Source organism: Microcebus murinus, chromosome 4 (genome assembly GCF_040939455.1).
Source record: "Microcebus murinus isolate Inina chromosome 4, M.murinus_Inina_mat1.0, whole genome shotgun sequence".
NCBI lineage: Eukaryota > Metazoa > Chordata > Mammalia > Primates > Cheirogaleidae > Microcebus > Microcebus murinus.
The window spans coordinates 60,786,336-60,807,894 of NC_134107.1; the positions used below are offsets into that span (position 1 = coordinate 60,786,336).

The 21,559-nt window shown below is 52.3% G+C and overlaps 1 protein-coding gene across 1 annotated transcript in view; it reads right to left on the bottom strand.

Annotated features, from left to right (window-relative positions):
* ARRB1 (arrestin beta 1) overlaps nucleotides 1–14,978 on the bottom strand; it is a 73,980-nt gene extending 59,002 nt beyond the window's left edge. The window contains exon 1 of the mRNA XM_012745058.3: nucleotides 14,840–14,978. Within this exon, the coding sequence (XP_012600512.1) occupies nucleotides 14,840–14,859 (20 nt within the window). The 5' untranslated portion in view covers nucleotides 14,860–14,978. The remainder of the gene's footprint in view (nucleotides 1–14,839) is intronic.
* Between the last annotated feature and the right edge of the window lie 6,581 nt (nucleotides 14,979–21,559).

The following is a 21,559-nucleotide window of genomic DNA, read 5'->3' on the forward strand; positions in this document are numbered from 1 at the left end:
TGGCACAGAGCAGGTGAACTTGACGGACAGCAGAACAAATTGCATCCCAGTGGAAGGAATGGTCTCCCCCAAAGCCATCTCCGCCCAGCTCCCACGAGCATTTTCCGAGCTCCCAGGACAAGCCTGGGGCTGGACCAGGCAGTTTCACCTGTGGTTCACTGTTTCAACCTTTCCAGGAAGATTTTATCCCCATTTTGCAGATGAGGAAGATTGAGGACAGAGAGGCCTCTCTGGTCTTTAATTTACAAGCAAGCGGTGCTCTGGGCTCAGCCTGGTCTTGAACTGGCTCCTCCAGGTGCCTTTCAGGTCCTGCTTCGGCAAAGAGAGCTCTAACTGGTGACAGGTCCATGCTGTGGGGTATGAGCTCCCTGAGGACATGCAGCAGATGTGGCACCAACATCCCAGCCCAAAGGACCAGCTGCCAGAACACGGCAGAACCAGGCTGCGGGCCTGAAGCTTACACAGTTTGGAAATCTTCTTTAAAAGAAAAAAGAAAGAAAGAAAAAGAGTACAAAAATATCTTCTTTTTGCAAATTGCACAGAACCCCAAGCAGGTGGACATGTCGCTAGGCCTTGGAAAGGGCCCTGGAGCATGAAGGGCCGGAGCTGAAGCGGCAGCAGCAGCCTCGCGGTGAATCCGCCTCGGGGCTGGAGGAAGGGCCCAGAGGCGATCTGAGCACCACCCGCCTTCACAAAGGCCCTGCCTCCAGCCCAACAGACAGATGAGGCTCCGGAGGACACTCCTTCTTCTTGTCACGAGTCCTGCTGCTACTTAACCCTCTCTGCAGTCAGTCCAAGTCTGTCTGTCTGTCTCTCTCTTGCCACGGTTTCAGAAGAAGCAGAGCTCATCTGAGTCCTGCCCGCAGCAGTCTGCTTCTCACACGGGCGGCGCAGTTGGATTTCTCTGCGATCCTCCCACACCTGGGCAGGCAGGAGCAGCCCTATTAAGAACCCCACCCCCAAACATTTGTTGGGTACGACATGGCCTAGTAATGTTAAATGTCCCCAGAACCCACAGTCCAACTGGCCCACACAACAGGCCTGACAGGTGTACAGGGCAAGTTTTATTTTCCCCATTTTATAGGGGGCAACAAATAACATTTCCTGTGTACTATATGTTAGACATGCCACCAGCTTTCCACAAGTGACATCTCACAGATACCCTGGGAGGAAAGGCAGTGTCCCTGTGGATTAAGTGGGGAAACTGAGGCCTCACTCAGCTTCTGGGCCTGAGAATGGGGGTGCAGCCCCACTCTCCCACCTCCCGACCCACGCCTCTGCCCAGCCTCACCTCAGCCTGGAGTGGACAACTCAGAAGGCAGTGGGCAGACACACTGCGACAACATCATGGGTTGAGGAGTGAGGGGCCTCCAGCCACCCAGGCAGAGGAGCAGCTGAGGGCTCAACACAGGCCTTCCTGGAAAATGTGGAAATCAGCCACTGCCTTCTCTCTGGTTGTGTCTGAGGAAGAGCAAATGGCCTTGGAAGCCTGAAACCTGTTTCAAAGCAGCAGCCTTACAGACTCAGGGCCTTATGTCTCCCTCACACCCTGCCAGGCAGCAGAAGGCCCCGTCCCCACCTCCCACTGCCCCCTCCTGGGACTTCCAGACCCTCCGGCTGCCTCGTCTCTCACCAGACCCCTCTCGCCCCATGAGTCAGCCACCTAGCACTTGCCGTTGCTTGTCCAGGTCACACCTCTCTCCTTCACTAACAATGCACTCGCTGATAGACCTATTCTACAAGCCTTTATGGAGAACGTACTGCAGGGTGACCAACATTTCCGATTTGCCCAGGATTGAGCAGACTCAGAACTGAGACAGTCCCAGGAAAACTGGGATGGTTATCACCCTAATGCACTATGCGCCTGGTCCTGGACTAAGCACTAAAGACACACTGATGTGCTGGACACAGATGGTCACTGCCCTCAAGAAGCTTCTAGTCTGAGGATGGCTACCACTGAGTGAGAAACCACTGCCAAAGGCACCTGCTCAGCACCGCACACAAACAATCAGCTAGCACCTTATAAGAAGAATATTATCACCTCTATGGTTTGCATAAAAAACTAAACCTCAGCAAGGTGTGACCTGCCCAGTGTCACAGAGCCACAAACAACATGCTAAGACTTAAACTCAGATCCAATAAGACAGATAAAGGAAAGGGCAGGTCCCGGCAGGAACACTAAGGAGAGAGAAAAATATAAAGACATGTTTTATTTAATTCATTTTTGTAGCCCCAGTGTCTGGCACTGTCCTAGGTATTCAGAAAATATGTGAAGGGAAGGAGGGAGGGAGGGCAGTCTAGGTCTTGTTTAATTATCTCCAGGCTAGGAGATCCCAACCCCCAATTCAAAATACATACATTTCCTTTTTGAAAGTCAGTTTCAGCTGTTTTCATTCAGCATCAGGACCAGGAAGGAAGTCAGAAGAAGGAAAGAGTGCTTCTCCTTTGGGTCAGCAGCTCAGGGCTCACTTCCTCCTGGGACTCTTCCCGACTCACTCCCCCACCCACTTCTGTCCCCACTGTGCCAGCCCCCTATCAGTAGCTGGGGGTCCAAGAAGTGTCAGACACATATCTGCCCCCCAGCAGAGGGAACCAACATGTCAGCAGTCAACTACGACAAAGTGCCACCAGGGAAGCCTGCGAGGTGCGCTGGGAACAGGGAGAAGGGCCACTCTCTGCCTGGGCAGGGAGCACAGCGTCAAGGGCAGGCTCAGAGCACGTGCCCCATGCAACTGCTCATGTGAACTATAGCAAAGTGTCTTTACGTTCAACCTGAAAATATAAGGAAGATTTCACCAGTCCGAGGAGGAAAGGTGTTCCAAGCAAAGAGACTAGCTCGAAAAATTGCACAGAGGCATAGAAAATACAAAGACTATTGAGGACTGTCCTAAAATGTTAGTGCATCCAGAGTGGTGGTGTGGTGGGGAGAGCTGGGAAATGAGCGTGGAAGGTAGTTAGGGACAGATCTTGAAGGGCCTTCTGTGCCACCTAAAGAATGTGGACGTTTATAGGAGATGGGGAGCAATGGATCAGTCTTTTGGCTGAAAAGATATGGTCAGATGTGAATTTCAGAATAAAAGGATGGTTTGGCTTGGAAGGTTTAGACTGAGCAGAGGGACAACAACTAGGAGACTATTGTAACAGTCCAGGCAAGAAGTGTGGCTTGACCTGAGCCAGTGGCAGTGGAATGAGAAGAAAAATACTTTGGGGGACATCACCATATCACCATTCAGCACTGATGCCCCAAACCAGGCTTGCCCATGGGCTTTTCTTCATGGAGCTTGGCGCACCTCCATCCACCTCTGCACTCACATGGAAGCTGAGGCTAGAAGCCAGGGCTGCCTGCACCCTGGGTCAGGGCTCAGTCTGGGGCCAGGTCATGGTTCTTTGAACATTTTTCCTGCTACAAAGTTTATCCTGCAAAATGGTGAACATCAGAGATGATTGTTTCAAGCATGCATACTGGATGGCCACTGCAGGAAAGTCAGCATTCTGCATAATGTGAGAAATGACTATGTGCATATTAACCACTTGATTATGATGTGTGATCATCTTTGTCATTTTTAGGATATCAAAAAAATCCATTGCAAAAAAATAAATTCTCCTTACTGAGTTTTAAAATGCCTCCAGGTTTCTCCTACTGCCCTGAGGCTATACAGACCCATAATAAAATCAACCGTTTGATGAGCCCTGCTAATGTGCTGGGCACTTTCATTAGCACAGATACAAGAGAGAAAGGATGAAAACATTATCCCCAGAGGCCGAAAACTCACCCACAGACAGGCAATTACTGGGAGAGGGGAGGTGAGAACCCCAGCCTGCTGCGGCTCTCCACCGTGCCAGGTGGCCTCCGTGTCCCCAAAGACAGCAGTCCAAGCTATAGAGACCAGTGCACACGGCCTCTGGCTGCCAGCCCGCAGCCCCAAAGCCTACTACACGGTTTCCCAACTATGCCATGGCTGTCGGTTCTCCTGGGAACAGCCATCAGACCTCTGCAGTGTCTCCTGGGCTGCAGGGAAGCTTTGCTCCCCCTGCCCTGCAGCACAGAAGACGTGGACAGTCCCTGGTTTCCAACGCTGGGTTTGCTGAGCCCCGTGTCTCCTGATATCCATTCCCTCTCTCCAGGCCAAAGCACTCACTGCGATGCCATGTGGCATAACTTTCTCTTTTCATCCTAGAAAATGCTTTGGGAGACATGTATCTATCACCATTCAGCATGGACACCCAAACTGAGGCTGCCAAGGGAGGCGGCGGGCAGTTTTCAGTCTGCATTCCCGAGACACTCCTTCCGACAGCAATGAAGCCAGCGCCTGACACCATGCCTGCCACACGATGGGTTCTAAACTCTCTGATGAAGGAAGCCAGTCCTGGAGGAAAACACACGTCACAGAGATATTGCCAAGAAAAGTGTCGCCTCTGGCTCCCATCAAATGTACTTTCCAAAGCCCTCCATCTGAGGAGCTGCCTCTGACCCTTAACCAGTGCTTACTTGACTTGCTTTGTCCCTGCTATAAACTGCTCCTGCTACCCCTCTTCCGACAGCATGTTGTGATCATCTATTTCCTTTCCCACAACACATGGGGGTGGCGTGAGGGTGGAGACTTGTTTGCTTCCTCTTCACACCTTAGGTGCCCAGCACAGGGCCTGGGACCCTGGGGCGTGGCAGGTCCTTGTAGTAAAAGCCTTGTTCACAAGAACCTTCTCAGGAGGGCGGTGGTGGCTAATAGGAAGGGTACAAATCAACCCTGAAAACGCCTAGCCCAGAGCCCCAGGAAAGCAATGCTCCATGTCACGATGTTCCCTGTCAACATAGGACCCAGGAGGCCAAGTCCCCAGCCTCAGAGAAAGGGCACAGTCTTGGACAGAAGACAGAGCAGAGCTGCTCCATAATCGCCTTCCCACTCCCTGCCTTGAGTGGCGGGAGAAATGTTTGTGGAAGTGAATGGAACAAACAGTAAAATGCTGGCTATTTGTTCCTCTGGCTGCAGAGAGGTCAGCTCCCCTCTGGGGACAGTTTGCAGGCAAATTATCTCAGGAAGAGGCCTGTTTCCTCTAATGAAGCTTCTCCCCTTTGCAGCTCTGCACCCAGGAGTGTGAGCAGGAATGCTCAGAGCCAATGCCAGAGGCCTGCACTGAGACAGCACGCACAGCTTGCCACCCACCCAAGGCAGAGGGACAGTCACCATGACCTTCTGAGCCCAGGAATTCTGAGCAAAGCACCTCCTTCCAAGGCCCCTCTGGGGAGGAACGGAGGAAGGGAGCAGGGAGTCATAGCGAGTTATGTAACCAGCTTCCTTGGAGTCAGAGGCCCTGGCATGTCACAGCCCAGTGAGCTGGGAGGAGAGGCTGGGGGGTGGGGGTGTGTCTCTCTTCCCCCCTTCACTGCTTCTCCTCCAGCCCTGGCAGACCCCACAGCAGGCGCTGCTTTCCAAGTGCCCAGGCCCCAGCAGGCACCTCTTGCTAGGGGTTGGGAACCAGGAAGGCTGTTGTTTTCCCAGTGTGTGAAACAGTGGCCTGCCGGCTGCCTTGGCAGAAAACCAGGCTCTGAGCTCTGCACCCAGAGCAAGGGCTAAGGGAGAGGGGCCTGGGGCCAGGATGCCAAGGGCCCTCTCCACAACCGCCCCCAGCTTCCTGCTCCCCAATCTCTCCCGACTTCCTCTTAGAGAATCTGCCATGGGCGAGTGGCAGAAAGAAAGAGGCCCTAGCTACTCTAGCACCACGCTGCCCTGGGCAATCTCACTTCCCTTCCTGCCGTCCTCGTCCTCGTCCTCTCTGTCCTCCTCCTCTCTGTCCTCCTCCTCTCACTGGAGTCTCCACCCCTGCGCACCCAGCTGTGTGCACAACCCTGGACCCGCTGCAGGAGGAGGGAGGGAGGGATACTGGAGGGGAGGAGCAAGGGCAAAAAGCTAAGATCCACACTTGGTCTTGAATAACAGTGACTTTTTATCAAGTCCTTACCCTCTCTGCCACTGAAACCGGTGTTGTGGCTGATATTGTTATACTTACTTCCCAAATGAGAAAACTGCAGCCCAGAAAGTTTAAGATCTGTGCTGACAGCCACGGAGCTAACAAGTGAGCAGCAGAGCTAGACCGAAAAGCCTTCTGATGGCTTTGCTAGCTGACAGACAGAGAAGGAAAGCGTCCTAGAGACCTCTTAGGCCAAAGCCTCCCCTACTTCCTCCTTGACACGTGGAGAAACTAAGGCCTGATGAGGAAAAGCAGTCTGTCCAGGTGTCACAGAGGCAGTCAAGAAGTGGGTCTCTGCCTCCCAGGCCAGATCCCTGCCCCCCACTCATCCCATGTGGGTGCTCTCCCCGGACAGCACCTCTCCATCTGCCTGCCTGTCCCTCTCCCTGCTCCCCAGCCTCTCTCTGCTTCTTGCTTCCCTGCCCAGCTGCTAGGCAGACCCAACTCCGAGCCTCCCCTCCCACCCCCCTCCCCTCGCTCCTCTGGGCCAAGGAGCCATTCTTGGGTGGTTTAATTAGCTGATTATGACCGCAGCCTACTGGATCCAGTGCCCAGAATTCTGTCCCCAGTAATTAGGTGGGTTCTGAGTACTTGCCCAGCGGGGAGCCGATGGGGAGCTCTATGCTCTGCCGGCCAAGGGAGTTCTCTCCAGATGCATAAAGAGCTCCTTGATCACCACTGGGTCATCGGAAGCCAGGGTCCCCTCCTCAGGCCAGGTCAAACCACACTGGATAGACTGGAGCCAGACTCAGATGTGCATCCTAAAGAGGGACTCCCTACTCTCCCAGACACAGCCCACACCCAGGAAAGGCTCCCCAAATGTCTGGGGCTAGGGATGATGAATGGAGCCCACCCCCTGGGGGCCAGGAGAGAATAGCTCCACAGCTGGGCACCAGCCATGGAAATGGATTCCAAAAAGCAGACAGAGCTGGGACAGCATTTGAGACAAAGGAGGAAAGGCCCAGAGGCTGGAGAGAGCCGCCAATCCCCTTGCCAGGTAGCTCTGGTCGTTAGAAAACACATTCTCCCCTGGAGAACAGCAAGGTAAAGCCATCGTCCAGTGACCGCTGCCCTTTGGGTCACAAAGAATAACCTAATTCCTACGATTCTGGACTACTTTTAGACATTTGGAAATCAGCAATGATACCCATTGTCCTCACCAACCACACGGCCCACTCCGCAAGTGTATCTTCTCCCAGGGAAAAGCCTACATTCAGCTTCCTTGGTTGAACAAATATTTATGGAGCTCAGGGCTGTGCCAGGTCTGCACAGGTGCTGGGGACAAGCAGCTCCAGGCCAGGTGCCCTTGAGTTCTTGACTTCACAAGAGGACATCACAAGTATGCACATAACCAGGACCCAAGCAGGAGGGAGGGATGAGCGCTGAGAGAGAGAGAAGATGGTAAAAAGGTCACAAAGCACTTGGAGATGAGGGAAGGCTTCCTGGAAGAAGAGGCATGCATGATCCAGGCCTTGAAGGATAGGAAGGGCATTGTATGGGGTCAAGTCACCAACCAGGTACTAAGAGCCATCAATAATATAGGCTTTTGCTGAGGCCTTGAGGGCCACAAAAAGTGAATCAAACAGGGTCCCCTCCTGGGGAAGCTTTCAGCCAGATGCGGGAAGCAGGCCCTGCGGCGAGAGGTCATCTAAGAGCTAATACATTATACTGACCTTGTGCCAGGGACTTTCTGTGCTTTATCTATTTTAACTCATTTAATCCTCACAACAACCTACTACCCCATTTTACAGATAAGGGAGTTACCGCAGAGAAAGGGTTAAATAACTAGGGATGTTACCAGCTGGTAAGTGTCAGAGCTGGGATTTGAAACCAGGAAATCTGGCTCTCCTAGAACCTCCCCTCTAGGCCAATCTGCTTCTAATCTCTGCTAATGGGATCACAGAGGGGGTCGTGGGCCCCAGAGCAGCCCCTGGAGGAAGCGATCCCAAGCTGAGCCTTGAAAGGGAGAGAGGGAAGGGTGCCCATGAGGAGGGAACAGCCTGCGCAGAGTTAAATGAAACCTTCACGGACCTGCCCGTTCCTCCAGGTGCTTTGACGTCCCTGGAGAAGGGGACAAGAGATGTGACCGGAGAGGCAGAACACGGCTGCCTTTCAACGACCTGAACCCATGGGAGAGAGCACAGCTCTTTCAAGCAGGAGCCACCTCCTTCCTGGCCTCAGCACCCACCCCCTACCCCCACGCAGGACATGCTCCCTGGCAGTCTCAGCCCCACTGGTCTGTGGCAGAGGCCTGAGCTGCCCAATCCCCCACTTATGCCCCCCCCACCTCCCACCCCATCCCCTGCCCACCAGCAGAACACAGGAGAAGGGCCTCACACATGGCTGATTTCATTCTCATAGGGACTCCAGGACCTGCAGAGAATGAATGTCATGCCCAAGGTCACACAGCAATGAGTGAGCAGCAGAGCACGCATCTGGGACCCTCCTGAGACGGTGCATCCCAGCAGTCTATTCCCCACACCCTCCCCTGGCCCTTTGTCGAAACTTGTCAGCGCCCATGGATGGCAAGCTGGGGGATGGGGTGAAGCTGCAAAGGGCCAGGTGGGCCGGTTGTGGGGCCAGAGGCCCAGGGCCAGCATGAAAGGGACCTGCTGCCTCATCTGGGCCCATGCACGGCCCGCCGAACCACTGAACAGCTCAGACGTTGAGTTCTGCCTGCTGCTGACCTGACATCAGTCACAGCACCCCGCCTTGATCAAGGCTCTTTAAACCAACAGAGGGAGACCCAGGCTCAGCTGTGGCTTCAGCCGAGCACGGCCCAGCCCGGGCAGAGGGAAAGCACACAGAACTCTGGGGACCTGTCTATCAGGTCTCTGGGACCTGGCCTCCCAAGGGCCTCCTCTGGCACAAGGTCTCCTGGGAAGGAACAAACAGTTCCTCTGAAGTGGGACTAAAGATGGGCCAGTCCCAGGAAGGAGGAGGCTCGTCTCCTGAGAGATGACCCAGCCAGGGCCCCTTGGGGGGGCGAGGGGACTGGGACAACAGAGGCCTTTGTTCCTCTCTCGAAAACAGCCACCCTGTCCTGCCACCCCCTCCATTCTTCAACCCCCTACTAGGACTCAAGCTACTCCTGGGACAGGACCCATCCTGCACGTGGGAGGTGCCGGGAACCATCTGAAACACGTAGCTGTACTAATCCCAGGGCTCATCCAAGGCCCCACCCCCAGGAGCCCCATTCTAATAGGGGTGCTACATCCCACTTCCCAATCTGATGGAGGAGTCATGACTCCACCCCTCTCTCCAAGCACCCAGTCTAAAGTGGGAAATGTTGCTTTCATTCTTAGGATTCCCTAATGGGAAAGATCTAATTTCAACACTTAGGGAGTCCCTGGGCTGATAGTAGAAGCAAGAAGGGAGGAAAGAGTTCAGTCCAGTTCAACGAACTTCTGCCAGGCACCTCCCATGAACCAGACCCAGCGGTGGATAATGGACCAACAACCAGGAAGCAGAAATAGCTCTGAACCACAAGGAGCTCCGGTTGGGGAACTAAGGCACCTGAGGTACGAATGAATGAATAAGAAAGTATCTTGAAACACACTCACTCCAGTACCCAAGGCCTGCTGGCCAGGGCTGCCCCTTTTTCTACAGCCTCACCCCTCACACTCCCACACCTGCACCCAGCATCTGCCCCTTGGCATAGGGCCCAGGGGTGGGGAACCTGTGGCCTTGGGGCTGCATGTGGCCTTCTGCATGCTTGGGTGAGGCCTTTTGACAGAATTCAAATTTTATAGAACAAATCCATAGGCTCTTCCTTGTGTCAAGAACACCCTCCTCCTGCCTAAGCCTTTCTCATGCTCCAGCACCCACCTCAGGGGTCACCTCCTCCAGGAAGCCTTCCCCAAGTCCCCCACCTGAGTCAGATGCCCCTGCTTTCTGGAGCCACCACAGTGCACGCCTTCCCCACCACAGTGCACGCCTTCCCCTGGGAGCAGCTCCCACTTCACCAATGTCCCTCCACCTCTCAGCCTGAGCCTGCAATGACAGCACAGGGCAATGGTCTTATGCCTCTGAACATGAGACAGAGGAAGGGGGTGGCTGGGATAACCACCCCCGGTCCCCAAGCCCCTAACTCCCACTGCCCGCAGCTTAGGGCCTCACGCCCTTCCTCCAAGAGGCTCAGCCCCAGGCATGTAGAAAAGCAGGGTCCTCCCTCCCTCCTCTGGCCCCTGTAGTCCAGCTTTGCCCTCACCACTCCACCACAGCCCCATGTCACTAGCCACTGCCCCCTGGCTAAATCTGAGGGGTCTTGCTCCAGCCCACCCGCTGCGGTTCCTTCCCTGCTTCTCTGGCTCCCAGAACACAGCCTCCCTTCAGGTCTCCCTCTTCTCTCCGTCCCCAGGCACTGGTATCCTCCAAGCCCCAGCGATCCCTGCTCATCCCCTCTTCCTATCCACATTCCCCAAGTCAATTGCCATCTCCACAAGGAAGACTTTCAAACCGCTGCCTCCCACCTTGATTCCTACCCCAAGATCCAGATCCAGGTATACAGAAGCCTCCCTGCATCTTCCGCAACTTCCAGCCTAGAGCACTCGGCCCTGCCCCTCCACCAAGCTGCTCCGGCTCTGCAGCCCTCAGCCAGATGGGCAGCATGGCCCTTCTGGCAGCAGTGGAGGATGGCCGGGGGCTGTACTGACTCCCAGCCTGCTGTTCTGCCATTGTCACCACCCCAAAGTGTCAGAAGCCCAGGAAGTTGCAAGCCCACAACTCAGGACCCCTGAACTCATGCCAATGGGAAGCTGCAACCTCAGGCAAGAAGGCCCAAATCTGGAAGAGAGCCATGGAGAAGTCTGAAGCCCAGAAGCTGGCCTGGAAGCAGGGATCAGAGACAGCGGGGCCAGGCTCAACACTACCACTCCCAGCAGCCCCACAGCAACGCTGGCCAAAGCCACAGGACTTCCCCATGTGCCAGCCAGGATGGGTCACACAGGGCTTAACCGCCATGAGAAATGACAGCCAAGGTTCACAGAGAGCTGGTGATTACACGACCCCGTCACAGCCACCCTCCTCTCCCTGAAAAAAGAGGAGTTCATAAACATCTGCAGGAAAGGAAATTCCATTCCATCCGACTGCCTCTCTCTCAGAAAGTCCTTCCTGTTGTCTAAATCTGATCCTTCATGTTGCCTATTGAGTTAGTGAGAATAGCAAGGCCTAGAAAGGATGCAAAACTTGAGGCTGGGGCCTCCCTCTGGGGAGGCCAACTGTGAGCCAGACAAGCCCCCTTCCCTCTGGGCAAAAGTGTGGAGTGGCAGAGAGGACTTTGTGACAAAAAGCCTGGGTTTACACGCTTGCTGAGTGAATGACAGTAGACAAATGCTTAATCTCCCTTGGTCCATTTCCTCATCTGCAAAAGGGGAACAGCAATCCCTACAATACCAGATCACTGGGAGAATACAATGAGACTGTGCTCAGAATTCTAACACACGCCAGACACCCGACAAAGGTCCAACCAATCAGCAAGGCCGATGGACCCCCCTGCTTACTCCTATTCGTATTTCTCAGTTCCATCCTCTCTGCAGCCTTAGTCCAGGTTCCTCCCCAGCCAGTGACCTCCTCACTGGTCTCCCCACTTCTAGGCCTGCTCCTCCCACCCACCCTCCGTGCCACTGCCAAAGACACTTCTCTGAAATGAAAATCTGCTCCCACCCCTCCACGGCCTCGAATTCTCTGAATTACCAGCGCCTTCAGGAGGAAATCCTCTCTCCTTAGCTTGACATTCTCGAGCTGTTGATGACCAGCCGGTGCTCACCTCTTAAGGCCCGCCCATCATCCCCTGCCCAGCCCCTAAGCCGCACGCAAGGTTTTGCACACCCTGCAGCCCCGGCCCAATCCCACCCCCTGGCTTCTTCATCCTTCCAGATGAAGCTCAGTAGTTCCAGTGCCACCTCCTTCCCAGGAAATCTTCCTTCGCCATGCCCCCCGCCCGGACTGGGTTGGGGACTCCTTCTAAGGCCTCCCACAGCACATGTCACCCTGCATCATAACCACCTGCTCTGCTCTAAACCCTTGCGAGGCAGAGTGGACTCATTCGTCTCTGAACTCCCAGCCCCGGGCACCCAGAAGGCACTCAGGCAACATTTGGTGGCGAATATATGATTGTCCCCAGAGCACCTTGTTACAGAACCAGCAGATTCCTGCTCTGAATTTGTCTCGTCCCCTTTTGCCCCTTGGTCCTGGGAGTTCCTAGAGGGCAGTAACAGCTGCTGATTAATTTTCATTGTCACTTTCACGCAGGGCATGCAATGCCAAATGGAGGGATGGATGACTCCTGACCCTCACGGTACTGGCCATTTGCAACGTCCTCTTCCAAGTCACAGGTAAAGTGAATCCCACAGCTTATGGAATGAGACAGTACAGCCCATTATTGATTTTGTCCTTGACTTCCAAATTACTCAGGAAACTGCCTGGAAAGGGAGAAGGAGACCTCGTGGGGCTGTCTGAGGGAAGGACAGGGCCACCATTGAGTGGAGTGTAGCCAGGCTTTGGCTCCAAGCTTCAGGCAGCACCTTTCCCTGACCAGTGAATGCACTAAATACAAGGAGAGTCCTGAAGAATGTAAGTATTGATAGCTCCAATTCACAGATGGGAAAACTAAGGTACAGAAAGGTGAAGGCAATTGCCCAACACCCCCAAGGTGCACCAGTGAGTTAGAGACAGAGCAGAGGGAGTCATGGAAAAAGCCCTGGTCCCAGAGACAGGGTCTCCATCAGGTGCCTGGAAGTCCATGGTATCCTCGCCCTGCTGACAACCCATGCCAGCAGAGGAGCAATGACACTCCTCTCTAAGTCACAGAGAGAGGCCCAAGAGGGGCTGAGTCACCCCAACCACAAAGTAGCACAGGAGGAACAAAGGAGGAGAGAATGACTCCTGACTCCCTGCTATGTCCTGCAGGGAGAAAAGCCTGACCTCACAGGTCAGAAGGATCATGGCTGTGGGGAGGCAGAGGTGGCAGGAGAGGGAGTCACATACCTTCCTGCTGAGGACAGAGGCCTGGATCACAGTGCTGTCCAGCCACCACAATGGGGATTGGCCATCAAGGTGCACACAGATACCCCATGACCTGCCATCTCCCCCACAAGCCTGGGCCTCCAGCACAGAGTGGGCACCCTTTCCTGGCCCTCAAACCTGGGGCCTGTGAAGGGCCTAGTGGTGCCCAAGGGCCAGCCGCAAAGACAGACCTAGTGGGCCCCAGCCTCTGCCCTCCCTCTGGCCCCTCCTGACCTAAAGCAAGTCAAGTGGCCTCTCTAAGCCTCTGGTTACCCTGTCAGAAAACAGGAAGAGCAAAATGAACGTCCCGAAAGAGGTGGCAGGAGGATGGCTGGGAAGCAATTTCTAAACATTAAGAGCCTAAGTTACCTCTGAGTCTCAGTTTCTTCTCCTGGAAAATGGAAACAATCTCTGAAGACCTTTCTCATGCTATTGGAAGACAATCTCAGAGGCAGTGGGTGAAAAATGGCTTTGTCAGTGGCCCCCAAATGTGGTGACTACTGTGATGGTTTCTCTCTCCACTGTCAGCACCCTCAGGGGAGAAGTGGGCCTCGCACCCCTACACTACACCTAGTGCACAGCAGGAGCTCAGGAAATGAATGTTGGAAGCAGGGAGGAGAGAGGGGAGGGGGGAGGGGGAAGTGGGACACAAGGATGGGAGAGGGTAAAGCAGCAAAATGAGAAAGAGGGAGCACAAGCAAAAGGGCTGAGAAGAGGAGTCCCAGCAGAGGACTCAGGGGTGGGAACGAGAAGGGGACATCAGGCGCAATGCTGAGCCTCTGACCAGGGCCCGTCTCCTCTGAAGGGCTGTCCCGGGGCTGCCCTGTCCCAGACCCCTCCCCCTTTTGTCCCAGTTTCCCACTGGAAGCATAGACTCTCCCTTTCAGAGTCTTTCAGGGCCAGGAAGACAGGAGCTGCTCTCCCCACCCTCAGTTCAAAAGAGCCCCTGGCCAGCCACCCCTCAGGAGGGCAGAGGGAGACAAAACAGTAGATGGAGGGGACCTGTTTTTCCCAGGCTCCAGGGGGGCGACTCCACCCTGTGTGATATGTGTGTTCCCACCTCTCGCCATGCTGGGCCTGGATGAGTGTGTCAGCAGCCCTAGGGTCTGGCAGCCTGTGCCCATGGGGTGCCAATCTGTGTGGACACTAGTCTGATGTGTGTCTGTAGGAGCCAGTGTTGGCATGGCCTTGCGCTCCACTGTGTGGGTAAGACATGTGTCAGTAAGGGTGACAACAAAATGTGTGTGCCAGCAAGAGTGTTTGTTACAGCGAGTGCAGGCGACAGCATGTATGTGTGTATCAGTGTATGGCCACATGTGTGCCAGCACGAGGGTGTGTTAGAGCCGTGTGTGTTGGAGTGTGCATGCCAACAGGGCTGTCGGCAAGAATGTGCTGGCTGATGCATGTGTACCAGGGAGTGTGTGTGACAGCGGCATGTCACCGTGTGTGATGAACCTGTGCCAGTGGTTGACTGTGTGTGTGCCAGCATGCATGTGCCCATGGGTTAGTGTGCCCGTGTATCAACCTGTCCCATGCGTCTCTGCATCTGCCAGCCGGTGCTGGGTGTCAGCGAGCAAGTGAGAGTGTGTGAGTGTGTGAGTGTGTGTGTGTGTGTGTGTGTGTGTGTGTGTGTGTATCCTGGCCAAGAGCTGCGGCCCACAGGGGGCGGCAGGGTCCTAGCCTTCTCGGTACCCACGCCAACGGCCCCTGCCAGAGACCACACAGGAGACCTCCGGTGGAAGACAGCCGGCTGCCAGGTCCTGGGGTGACCGCGAATGCAGAGCCAGGACGCCGACTGGAAGACCCGCCCGTGCCCTCTCCCACGTCGCCCCTACGCGCGCCAGGCCGGGCGGCCGCCCGCACTCACCGTGTCCCTTTGTCACCCATGGTCCGCGGCGGCCGCAGGGAGGTCCGCGGCGTCAGCGCCTAGGCTGGAAAATCCCCGGCCAGCAGGAGGAGCGCGGGCCAGCCAGCTCCCGGCTCCCTGCTCCGCCTCCTCCGCTCTCGCGGCCGCCGCCCCCGCCCCCGCCCCCGGTCTCCGCCCGCCGCACCGAGCCGTGCAGCGCCCGGGCCGCGGCCAGGGGCGTGGAAGTGTGCGGGGTGTGCGTGTGTCGGAGTGTGCGCGTCTGCGTGTGCGCGCCCGCCCAGTGAGCCCAGGGCAGGGCGGCGAGACGCGTCAGGGCCGGGTGGTCGGCATTTGGGGTCTACCCGGGTGCGCGTGTGCCTGTGTTTGCGTGCGTGTGTGTGTGGGGGGGGGGGGTGCACGCGAAGGCGCACGGCTGTGTGCGCGGGCCTATTAAGGAGTATATTTGTGTGGATGGAGGAGTGTGCACGTCCCTGTGCAGTTGTGCGTGTGTGCGCACGGCCGTGGGTGCGAGCGCGCTCCCCCGCGCACGCCAGGGCAGCCTTTGTGTGCGCGGGTGGGTGGAAAGAGGAGGTCTGCGGACCCCAGAGCCGAGCTCCCAGCTGCGCCCCTGCTTGGGGGAGATTCCAGACGCCTGGCAAGGCCCTGGCCCCACGCTCCACCCTCCCTCACCCTCCCCTCAACCCCTGCCCCCCAGCTCCCCTCTGGAGAGGTAACACCCAGACACCCAACAGGGACAAGCAGAAGGGGCCGAGGGGGCAGTAGACTGCGTGGACGCTGGGGAACTGAGGAGGGTGAGAGAGGGACCGGAGGCTAGCAGAGGTGGCGGGTGTTGGCCCAGAAAGAGGAAGCTGTGAGTAGAAGAGATAAGGAAGAGGGCAGAGCAGGGGAGCATGCCCTGGCCAGGTAGCAGGGTGGAGAGCCTGAGGCCCAGCTCCCTTGCCTGCTGTGGGTGACTTTGGACACCAGGCCTCTCAGGACCTGTTTCCAGACCTGTAAAGTGGGAATACTAATATCAGCTTGCAGAATGGTTCTTAAGTTGAAAGAACTTGCTCCTGTTTGCTGGCCTTCCCTGAGTACCTGCTCATAGTAGGTGCCCAGAAGACGTTAGCCCACCCCTCTGCAGGCTTCTTGATGTCCCGTGAAATCCTGGTCAGGACCCTGCTTTGTAACTAGTGGGAGAGTGTGAGGTCTTTCCCACACCCTCACTGCTGGGATTTGGCTAATTAGCCCGGATAGCTCCCTTCTATTGGAGTATTAAAGGGAAAGGAAGCTATCATTTACTATGATGCTGTTGTGGGTATGTAAACATCTCCAGTAATTATGCTCAGAAGCAGTTACCTAGGCTGTTTATATATAGTTGGTAATGATATCCCAGTATAATTACTATAATTATGTCCAGATTTGGTGTGGGGGGTGCTGATGGGCAGGCAGGGTAGTCCACATCTGGGCTATGTCAGGAGCCAGGAGAAATAGCCTAGAGCCCTCCTCCCGGTCTTGGTCTCTGGGGTCCCCCCTCACCCCTACACAGGAAGGAGAGGAAACCACCTGCTGTTCCTACACAAGTCCGGAATCTTGAAAGGAGCAGACTAGAGTCCTCCTTGATGACAAGAGGGTCACTTTGTGAGCCAGAGAGGCCCCTAACCAGGATGGAGAGGCCAGGTCATGCCACTCTCTGCATCACAGTTTCCCCACCTAAAAAACACAGGTTTGACCAAACCGGATAATCTCCAGTGGTTCTCTCCATACTGGTGCCCAAATCATCCGAATTTTAAAATTCAGGCAAATTCTTCATTCTACTCAATAAATATTTATGTTTATTCTACTATAAAAATAGTGTTTTAAATTACTTTGAGTAAAACAGTCCAAAAAGGTACGGCAGGGGGTTTCAGATAACCCCTACACCCACACTGCTTTCCCCAGCCCAATTTGGAAAGCATGGCTCTAACATTTGGGGACACTACGCAGATTGGTTCACTATGGAGTCAACACACAGGATTCCAAGTACTGTCCATCCCCACTAGCCTGTAAACTTCACAAGGGGGTGTGTGGTGTGCCCGGCGCTACTTGATGCTCATAATTCTATAAGATAAGTGTCATTTTATCTTTTTTATAAATCAGAGAAGCTAAGTCATTTGCCTAAATCCATGGCCTCCTCTGGACCCTGGCCTCTGACCTGCCTTCCTCCAGTCCTCCCCAAAGGGAAGTTAAACATAGTAGAGCCAGAATCTGGCCCTTGATTTATTCTTTATTCAACAGCCACAGTGTGCCTGCCATGTGTGGTTCTAGGAACTTACAAACCAGTGGTCAACAGGACAAACAGAACCTCCATTCCAGGGAGGGATCTGGAATGGGGGCAGAGGAGTTAAGGAGGCACATTTGCTTTACCTGTCAGGTAATATGCAGAGTTGGAGCTCACAGCACCAGCTGAGGGACTGGCTGTGGATAGCGGAGGATCCAGGATGACCCAGAGGCTCGGGGTAGGGTCTGTTTGTTCCATTCTCCCTATACATTCCTGCAAGGGGAGCCACAGTTGAGAGGACTGGACAGCTCCATCCTTCCTGTCTCAACCCATGAGTAGTACACCCTTCCCTGAGCACCAGGGTGACTTTTCTAAATGGCAAATGGATTCTACAGCTGAGGCTCATAGGAGATGGTCAGCTCCAACTATGTCCCAACTCAGGCCAGTCACATGTCTGAAATTTTCCACTCACAATAAAAATTTCTTATTCAAAATGAGAAAGGCAATATTATTCCTGCTTTATGAAACAAAACTTTAAGAAGGAAACTGCCTAAGCCAAAACCATAGCAAATGAAAGGTAGAGCAAAGGCTCAAATGCAAAGCTTTGCCAACCGGTCAGGTTGCTGAATGTCAGACTACAGTGTGAGTGAGTGGGTGGTGCATGGGTGGCTGAGTTTTCAGCTCCCTGTTCACAAAGGGCTTGAGGCTGATGGGTACTCTCCTTTGAGATGTTAGGAATTAAGAAACTAAGGGGCTGGGCACAGTGGCTCACACCTGTAATCCTAGCACTCTGGGAGGCCGAGGTGGGAGGAGTGCTTGAGGTCAGGAGTTCAAGATCAGCCTGAATAAGAGTGAGACCCCATCTCTATTAAAAATATAAAAAATTAGCCTGGCATAGTGGTGCACACTTGTAGTCCCAACTACTCCGGAGACCGAGATAGGAAGATTACCTGAGCCCAGGAGTTTGAGGTTGCTGTGAGCTAGGCTGACCCCCACCCCTCTCTAGCTCCGGCGACAGAGTGAGACTCTGTCTCAGAAAAAAATAAACTAAGGAGCTTCCCTAACTCAAGCTCAACCAGAAACCTAAGTGTGATCCTTGATTCCTGCCTTGCCCACCTCGGTTCATAACAACCCAGCCCCAGACTTCTACCTCCTAAGTGTCTCCCAACAAAGCTGGAGAAGTAGGCAGGAACCAGACCACGCTGGCCTGCAGAGTGGTGTAAGGAATTTGGTCTTCATCCAAAGATCAGTGAAGGAGCCAAGGAGAGAGTGACATGCGCAGACAAACGTTTGGAGAGCATCACTCTGGCTGCTGTGTGAAGAATGGATTGGACGTGGACCAGAGGGGTACAGAGGGGAAGACCAGTTAGAACATGGTGTCAGCAGTTCAGGGGAGGAATGATAACTCCATTCCAGGAAGAGGACACACAACAGCTGCAAAGCTAGGGAGGAAGGAAAGGGCATGACACTTTGGGGGAACTCAGACGGATCTGTGGCCAAAGCACAGAGAAGGGAGGGGCACTGGAAGGAAGATGGGGACATATCCCGAGGAAGCAGGTTCAGAGACGGGCTGCTGCCCAGCGCGGCAGGGGCTGTTTTAGGTCTGTCTAACAAGCTCTCAATGATAAGTATATGGACAAATAGCCCATGGATCAAAGAGGAAATCACAAGGGAAAAAATGAAATTATTTTTGAACTGAATGATAAAGAAAATGCATACAAACATTTGTGGGATGTATTAATACTTAAAGCAGTGTTTTGTGGGGAATGTATAGTTTTACACACTTTTAGTACAAAGGTTTAAAATCATTAATCCAAGTTTCTACCCTAAGAATAAAGAAAATATGTCCAGGCATGGTGCCTCATCCCTGTAATCCCAGCACTTTGGGAAGCTGAGGTAGAAGGATTGCTTGAGGCTAAGAATTCAAGACCAGCTGGGCATCGTAATAAGACCCATTTCTACAAAAATATAAAAATTTATAGCTGAGTGTGGTGGCGTGAGTCTGTAGTCTCAGCTATTCAGCAGACTGAGGTGGGAGGATTGGTTAAGCCCAGGAGTTCAAGGCTGCAGTGAGCTATGATTATGCCACTGCACTCCAGCCTGGGCAGCAAGTGAAATCCTGTCTCAAACATAAAAGAGAGAGAGAGGGAAAGAAAGAAAAAAAGAGCAAATTAAATCCAAAGTGGAAGAAAGGAAGTAATATAAGAATATAAATCAATAAAATAAAAAAATAGAGAAAAGCAACAAAGCCAAATGTTGGCACTGTGAAAACAGAATAACAAAATTATTAAATCACTATTAACACTGCCTTTTTTTAAAAAAAAGAAAGCACAAATTACTAATATCAAGAATGAAAGCAGGAATATGCAGATCCTACAGACATGAAATGTATGATAAGGGAAATTAGGAACAACTTTATGCAAATAAATAACCCAGATAAAATAGGTAAATACCTTAAAAGACACAAATTACCAAAATTGACACAAGAAGAATAGAAAATATGAGTTCATAACCAAATATAATTTTATAATCAAAAACCCTGCCACAAAAAAATCCAGGTCTGGAAAACTTCAATGGTAAATTCTAAAAAAGATTTAAGGGAAAATTAATTCTAATCTTACATAAACTTATTCAGAAAATAAAGAAGGGAATACTTCTCAACTTGTTTTATGTAGCCAGGAAAACCCTAATACCAAAATCTAAAAAAGATATTACAAGAAAAAAATAACTATAGATAAATATTCCTCATGAACTCAGATGCAAAAAAATACTAAACAAAATAGCAGATTGAATCTAGCCATAGGTGAAAAAGAGAATACATTATGACCAAGTGGGTTTTATTTCGGGATATAAGGTTGGCTTAAAATTCTAAAATCAATGTAATTGAGTACATTTATAGATTAAAGGAGAACGGCCATATGATTAATCTCAACTGAAGCAGAAAAAAGCATTTGGCAAAATTCAGCATCCATTTGTGATCAGAACTTTCACTCAGCAAATGAGCAATACAAGGGAACTTCTTCAATTCAATAAAGTGAAACTATGAAAAACCTACAGCATAACAGGATACTTAAAGCTGAAACACTGTGGTTTGAATGTTTGTGTCCCTCCAAAATTCATGCTGAAACTTAATCCTCATTGTGGTAGTATTTAGAGGCGGGGCCCATAGGAAGTGGTTAGTGCCCTTATAAAAGAGGCATAATGGAGTTCATTCACCCCTTTTCCCTGTGAGGATGCAGCACGACAGAGGCCATGAGGAACGGGCCCTCACCAGACACAGACTCTGCTCATGCCTTAATCTTGGACTTCCTGGCCTCCAGAACTGGGAGCAATAAATTTCTGTAGTTTATAAATTATCCAGTCTAAAGTATTTTGTTATAAAGTATTTTGTTATATAGTCCAGCAGGAATGGACTAAAACACTTTCCCCCAATATCAAGAATAAGACAAGGATCTCAGTTCTCACTCCTTCTATTTAACAAAATACCAGGGACCTTAGCCATTCCAATAAGGAATAAAAAGAAATAAAAGACTAAGAAAAAAGAAGTGGGGCTGTCTATATTTGTAGATGATGTGATTGTTTACATAGAAAATACTAAGGGCTGGGCGCGGTGGCTCACGCCTGTAACCCTAGCATTCTGGGAGGCCGAGGCAGGGGGATTGCTCAAGGTCAGGAGTTCGAAACCAGCCTGAGCAAGAGTGAGACCCCGTCTCTACTATAAAATAGAAAGAAATTAATTGGCCAACCAATATATATAGAAAAAATTAGACAGGCATGGTGGCGCATGCCTGTAGTCCCACTATTTGGGAGGCTGAGGCAGTAGGATCACTTGAGTCCAGGAGTTTGAAGTTGCTGTGAGCTAGGCTGACACCACGGCACTCACTCTAGCCTGGGCAACAAAGTGAGACTCTGTCTCAAAAAAAAAAAAAAAAGAAAAGAAAAGACAAGACTAAGGAAAGGGCACAGTGGCATATGCCTATAGTCATAGCCCTTTGGGAGACCGGGGCAGTATAATCACTTGAGGCCAGGAGTTCCAGACCAGCTTAAACAACATAGTGAGACCCTATCCATACAAAAAATAGAAAACTTAGCTGGGCACGGTGATATGCACCTATAGTCCCAGCTACTCAGGAGGGAAGAGGATCCCTTAAGCCAAGGAGGTGGAGGTTGCAGTGAGCTATGATGGCACCACTGCACTCTAGCCCAGGCAACAAAGTGAGAAACCCTTTCTCAAAAAAAAAAAAAAGAAAAAGAAAGAAAGAAAAGAAATACTAAGGAACATACAAAAAATTACTAGAATTAATAAATGAAGTCAATATATAAAAATCAATTGTTTCTGTATGCTAAAAGGAAAGAAATGAAAATGAGATTTAAAAATCTATTCACAATAGCATCAAAACCTATAAAATACTCAAGAATACCTTTATAGTGATAATCAGAAAACACTGTAAGAGAAATCAAAGAAGATCTAAATAACTGAA